At 52.5% G+C, this 6,340-nt stretch overlaps 1 protein-coding gene across 1 annotated transcript; it reads left to right on the forward strand.

Annotated features, from left to right (window-relative positions):
• Window positions 1-1,893: 1,893 nt before the first annotated feature.
• Window positions 1,894-5,790, forward strand: Brms1 (breast cancer metastasis-suppressor 1-like protein). Its single transcript, XM_037232214.1, has 2 exons — window positions 1,894-2,091; window positions 4,447-5,790. Exon 2 carries the CDS (start codon window positions 4,449-4,451, stop codon window positions 5,172-5,174), a length of 726 nt encoding a protein of 241 aa, XP_037088109.1. The 5' UTR covers window positions 1,894-2,091; window positions 4,447-4,448; the 3' UTR covers window positions 5,175-5,790.
• The last annotated feature ends 550 nt before the right edge of the window (window positions 5,791-6,340 follow it).

Here is a 6,340-nt window from a genome sequence, read left to right on the forward strand (position 1 = left end):
GGACGACAGCTTGTGCGGCAGTGACGCCGCGTCGAGCCCGCCGCCGCCGCCGCCGGACGCGGCCGCCCCCGCCGCGGACGAGTCCACCGCAGACGCGCCTCCCGAGTGAAGAGGAGACTCGCGCCTCGGCCGTTCATCAATCACCTCATCCTCGCGAGCCGAGGCCGGGCTTGGCGCCGGCCCCGGGCCCATAGCTAATGTGTAGGTGTGTAGAGGCGCGTGGACTGCCAGCCAGCGGCGGGGTATGTGGGGGGGGGGGGGGGGATAGGGAGGGACTGGACCCCGGTTGTCGTCACGGCATCCTGTTCTCAGACGCGACCGGTGGGGTATTCCCAGCCGACCTCACGCCTGGCGCGGCTTACTGTGCGGCGCCTGACCGCCCTGGCGTCGGCCCAGAACCTGCGGAGAGCTGCCTGCTGGCCTGCAGAGGTGGTGTCGGGGTGGCGACGGGCGACACCGCGGAGGTCGGCAGGTGACCCCGGGACGGACTTCGATCACAAAGCGTCCACTTGGGCGGGGAGGGGGTCTCACTTAACATCGTCAGCTGCATGGCCCTCCGCGTCATCGTCCAACAATGCCATCACCCATCGGCGACCGCGACCGCCAGCAGTGTAAGGTGGCACCGCGGCCCGGCGCCGAGCCGCCGCAGCTGTGACCTCTGTCCTCACCCGTCATGGCCGCTGCGCGTTCCCACCGGGGACCCGCGACAGCTGACCGCAGCTGGCCCCTCAGGGGGGCGCCACAGCATATCCTCGCACGAGCCCATTGTCACTGTCGCGTGGCGTCGCGAGGGGGCTGTGGTACAGGCGATCATTGCAGTCCGTCTTGTGCCAACCCCCCCGTGACCTAGCCATGTCAAGCGTGCCGACGTTCACTGGCGGACGACTTTGAAGCTGTCCAGGCAGGGGTGCCTCTGCAGAACCCTCTTGACCACGCGCTGGCGAAATCACAGTACAAATGGCTGCCGGGAGGGCCGGCCGCAGCTCTGGGCCCCTTGCTGGGGCGTGGGTAGTACCCACGCCCTCCGACGATCGTCTGGTCTCCGTCTCGGCGGCGCTTTTCGGCCACAGCAGGCTGGTGCATGCAGGGCCGGCGCTGGTTTTAAAACGGCGCGCGAAACCGTCGTATTTTTTATAATTTTGGTCAATTGTGCGTTCGAAGGGCTGGAAACAACAGGTGGCGTCGTGCCGAACAAGAAATTTAGGTTGAGTTTGAAAAGATTGATGACTTGTATGTTCAGTTATTTAGGACTGCGAACGTGACCCAATCCTGGTTTCTTGGGGTATGGCTACGATTGTCACCTGTTAGCATAGCGCTCTTCCAGTGGCGTGCACTTGCGTCGTTGTGCGGTGCGTGCAGCGACAGGTCGCAGCGACCTGAAGCGACCATACATACCGTCTTGGCTGGGAAATGCTCACGAGCTTTCCGTGGCCTTCTCTGTGCACGCTTCTATTTCTCAATGATTTTATGAACCTAGAAAATATTCCTCTGTTGCCGACGACTGCGATTTGTACGTGATTTGCCCGTGTCAGTAATAAATATTTAATACCAGTCACCTGTTCCGTTATTTGTCATTTAGATATTAATCATTACTAATCGGATGAGAGGTAGCTGTAGCATCGCGGGGGGGATGTAGCGAAGGGGGCGCGGAGGACACGCTCCTCCCTCTCCACCCCTGAACGACGGGGTTTTCACCGGTCCTAGAGCCAATCAGGAGCCGTGAAAATCACACCGGCGCCCTAAAGCCAGGGTCTGCTAACAGCTGCGCTGAGCTCGTGTTCTTTACCGGCGAATGATGTAGCACTGGGCAATACGTAAACATTAAGCAGCCAATGCGGCTGGGTCGCGACGTTCGCGGAGGCTCCGCGTAATCTACCGTGACATTCCCAACAATTTCACAACGGTTTTAGCAGGGGCATAGGGTGGGGGATCGCGGTGCCGATTACGGGCCCTTGAGTTGCAAAGCTGGTCGTGATTTGGATCTTATGTTAGGTTTATATGGTCAGAAAAGCACTTGAAGCGCGGCACACCACATTGTGCCAAGCAGCAACTGGAAGGTAGCTGAGAGGTTACGAAGAGTGGGCGCTAGAGGTATGTTGGTCTTACCATGGCAGACTTGCGAGTTGTGTTTGTATAAATCCTAGGATATATATATATATATATATATATATATATATGTATACATACACATGCCAAGTGGACCTCAGTTGAACGGTTCAAGTCTAGGCTTGATATGCACTGGGCTGACATGTATGACAGCCCACACTGAATTTTTTCCATAATATGAGACTGTTTGGTTACTGTACTGGGAGCCTGACGAGACTGGGACCTACGGGCCCAGTGGCCTTTTCTAATTCTTGATCACCATGAGTTAAGGTAAGTTATAGTTACATACATATATAACACTTAGCTCAGCATGTTGATGTCAATGTCACAAAAGGACTTGTGACTTGTGCACTTGCAGGATTGGTGACTTTTGGACTTGAATTGTTGATTGGATGTATTTTTGGCAGACTGGCTAGCACACTCAAGGGTTGGGTATTTTTGGAAATGCCTGCAGCACCTCGCTCCAGCCAGGAGCACATCCATCCATCACCCTGAAAGCCTGAGTGACTGATGTGCCGAACCTGGTGCATGTGTGTGCTGGACTCAGGGTAGTTGACAGTGCTGGTTGAAGATTAGTTTTGTGTTCAAATGTTTTGTATTCTTCATCACAAAAACATTATAAACTGAAAATCTAGATCCCATAAATGGTTTGAGCATGCATATAGGTTTGTGATAAGATCATTCGAAAGCTTGTGAGCATCTCTGCCATTTCCTTCAGGTGTTAGAAAAACTGAGGGAGCAATTTTGTCCTTTGTTTAAATAAGTTCATTTGAGGGCTTGTGAGCATCTTCATCATCTGCTTCAGTTGCTAAAAAAACTGAGTAAGCAATTTTGTCCCTGATTAAAAACTATATCAATAGCAGGTCAGGTGCCAACATGATGAGGTATATTTAGCACTGGGAAACCAGTGTCCAAAGTGCAAAAAGACATGTGATGCCAAATATGTACACAACCTGTGGTGGAGTTGTGTGAAAAAGCTGACATATATGCAATGAATTGTTAATGTTCTGTGTGCAGGGAGGTCCTACAACTAATGTTAGTTGATTAAAACACAATATTTAAATGAATTATAATTCATGGGATGGGACACCAAGTGGGTACCCGTGATTTGACCACAGTACTCTTCCCATGTGCCAAAACTCACGAAACATCAACAATTTTAGCATCTGCAAATGACAAGACAATGCAATGTTCTAAAAGCATTATTCATGCCTGATGTCAAACCAGCACTAGTCAAACAAATTCATTAGATGTTGAATTATTTCTTTGGAGCAACATCACCCATAAATCACACAGACAAGAAACGTGATACTGATAAAGCACACTGAGATTGGGTCATCAGTACACAGCATTGTTATTTGTTATAGTGATTATGTATCTCACAGTGTGTGATGTTAGCAATGTCTCTTGCACTGCTGGTGAATCATGTATTTTTCCAGGCTGAAGCAGCATTGAGTGTTAAGCCATAATGAGTTTGTTGTTTGTATGCTGGTGTGGTACATTCTGATTTTTGGATGGGTCAGTTGCTGCCATGAGATGAAGAGCTGGATATCACTTGGCGAGGGAGGTAGCGTGTGTCAGAAAGGTTTAAGCACAACTTTATATGCAGGTTACACATGCCTCTTGGCAACCCAATTTGTAATTGAACATGATGTGTGAAGCAATGTTTAAAGATCCAACAATTTATGCATAATTTGTCCCTAACCCAAAATGTTGTTTGCTTCGATTGTCTATGTGGAAGTGAAAATCTTTTGCCACGCACATGTGCGCACACACACACACACATGCACACACAGGCAAGGCACAGACATGTACACATACATGTACACACACACATGTATGTATATATATATATATATATATATATATATATATATATATATATATATATAAAACCCAGTGTGGTTGGCAACAAAGAGACCATGGTACATCTTTGTGGTCGATGCCATATACTGTGTTGTGTCCCTGCAACATGTAATAGCTAGTCTGTGTTGCTTGATCGACCAGAGTAAGCTTGGAAGACTAGTTGGCCATCTTTCTTAATAAATTCATGAGTTGTGGTTGTCCTGTCCAGTTGATTATAAACTATTGAACCACTTAGTAAGTCTTTGTCTGTGATATGCTGCTCCAAATGATTTAGTGGTTCATTGTCCAGTGATTGCCTAGCTGCAAGTGCCAGACAATGGATGAGCATGTGACTTACTTAGTAATTACTATGCATTCCTCTGCCTAGCAAAATATTGAATGTCAGTGTCCTTAAGTGGTTTGCTGGCAACAAATGCTGATTTAACCCACACTGATTGCCTGCATGCTCTGACATCACGGTGCCCCTGCTGGCAGCGATGCCCACCAACAAGGAGGAATCTGACGGCGAGATGGAGCAAGAGGAAAGCAGTGGCAGTGACTCCGGCTCGTCGCACGGCTCCGACACTGACACGTCCGACCTCGACCTAGACCAGTGCCTGGTGCGCAAGGATGAGTGCCTTGACCACCTGTACGAGCTGGAGCAACAGTTCGCCGCCATGAAGGAGCAGCTATTCTCGGAGAAGCTGGCGCTGCTGGATGACCGGCTGACGGCAGTGCGCGCCGGCACGGCGGTCGAGTTCCTGACGCCGTTGCGCCAGCTGGAGGAGGCGCACCGCACGCGCCAGGAGGTGACGCTCCTGCTGAAACGTTACCGGCTGGCCAACGCCCAGCACCGCTACGACTCGGAGATGCTGGCTGCTGAGCAAAACTGGCGCAGCAGCAAGGGCATGCTGTACGACCAGGTGCGCCAGGAGCTGGAGGAGCGCGCGCGCCGCCTGGAGGAGGACCGCCGCCACGTGGACATTGCCTCTGACCTGTGGGTAGAAGAGCGCGCGCGCCGGCGCGGTCGGCGTGCCAGCCAGGCGGACGACGGCAGCCGCAAGAAGCGCCCCGTCACGGTCACCGGGCCCTACATCGTCTACATGCTCTCCGACAGCGACGTGCTGGAGGACTGGGCGGCCATCAAGAAGGCGCTCACCGTCACCAAGCGAAAGGCGGACGTCAAGATACTGCGTGACGTGAACGCCCTCTGGGGCTGCTGAGTGTTGGTGTGACGTCACACGGCGTCGGCCGCGTCCTGGCCGTCCGGCCCGCGGATGTGTGGCAGGTTCTGGAGCTCGTAATCTGTTCGGTGGCCGCTTGGTTCAGGGCCGGGCGGCGGCATGCGCTCTGTGAGGTCATACCGCTCCGGCTCCGGTGATCGGGCGGGCGCTGTCGGAGCTGTGGAGGCCTGCGGTGGAAGTCTGTCTTGTCCCTGACGCTCAGGCGCCTGCGCGGGCTCCCGTGTCGTTCCCCTTTCCGGTGATTTTTGGAGAGCTCGGGCGCTGCGGATGTCAGTCGGCGCTGGGCGGGGCCGGTAGGGGTGCTGAGTGGGCGCCTCGGAGCTCAGTGCGTGCGTGTTGACCCGGTTCGAGGGCGGTCCCCGCCGACGCAGTGTGATGGGTGATGCTGACTCCCAGTCCTGTGGGGGTTCGGTGATAGTGCTACATGTAGATCAGTTTGTGTGGGACTCAACGTGATCGGAGTTCGGCTTCCTTTTGTTTTTCCTCATTGTACTGCTGCTTTTGCGATACAAGTTGTGTTCGTATGTACGTTTGTCTGTGGGGCCCGAGTCAACGTGAGCAGCGTTTTTTAATATATCGCTAATGCACCAGTGTCGTTTGTTGTCGTTTAATGAGTGGACTCTGGGCGAGCACTGAATAATAATGGCCATCAAATGTTCAAATATGACATCGGGCGCTGCCTTGGATGTGTCCGTAGCCCCTGCCCCACCGCCACGCCAACACACCAGCATACCACACAGTACAGCACCACAACACGGCAGAATGCAACACACCTCACATCACAATACATTACAACTCACATCAAAGTACACCACATCACACACACACGGCGGAATGGTGGGGGAAAAAGGGGTGAATAACAGCGAGCGACCAAAGGAAGGTCCGTCAGGGCTTATATGCGTTGTATGTAGGCGACCACGTATCGATTTGGTGCTCGCATTTGTGTATTTTGAGCGACAAAGCAAAGATAAGTAGCAGTGTTGGCGAGATCTTCCGCCAGTGATAAAACGGGTGCATACGACGAAATTCTAGCTGTGAAGGAACGGCGCAAGTTCTCAGCAGGGGCGCAACCAGGATTATTTTTGCAAGTAAGGTGAGTGCGCATCTCGATGAGCACCTGTCACACCAAGTTTTAATTTTCTGCT

This window comes from Pollicipes pollicipes, unplaced genomic scaffold (assembly GCF_011947565.3).
Source record: "Pollicipes pollicipes isolate AB1234 unplaced genomic scaffold, Ppol_2.1 Scaffold_6686;HRSCAF=7923_pilon_pilon_pilon, whole genome shotgun sequence".
NCBI classification, from domain to species: domain Eukaryota; kingdom Metazoa; phylum Arthropoda; class Thecostraca; order Pollicipedomorpha; family Pollicipedidae; genus Pollicipes; species Pollicipes pollicipes.

Excerpts from the sequence above, each read along its gene's own strand:
- Brms1 (XM_037232214.1), top strand. The coding sequence starts at position 4,449 with ATGCCCACCAACAAGGAGGAATCTGACGGCGAGATGGAGCAAGAGGAA.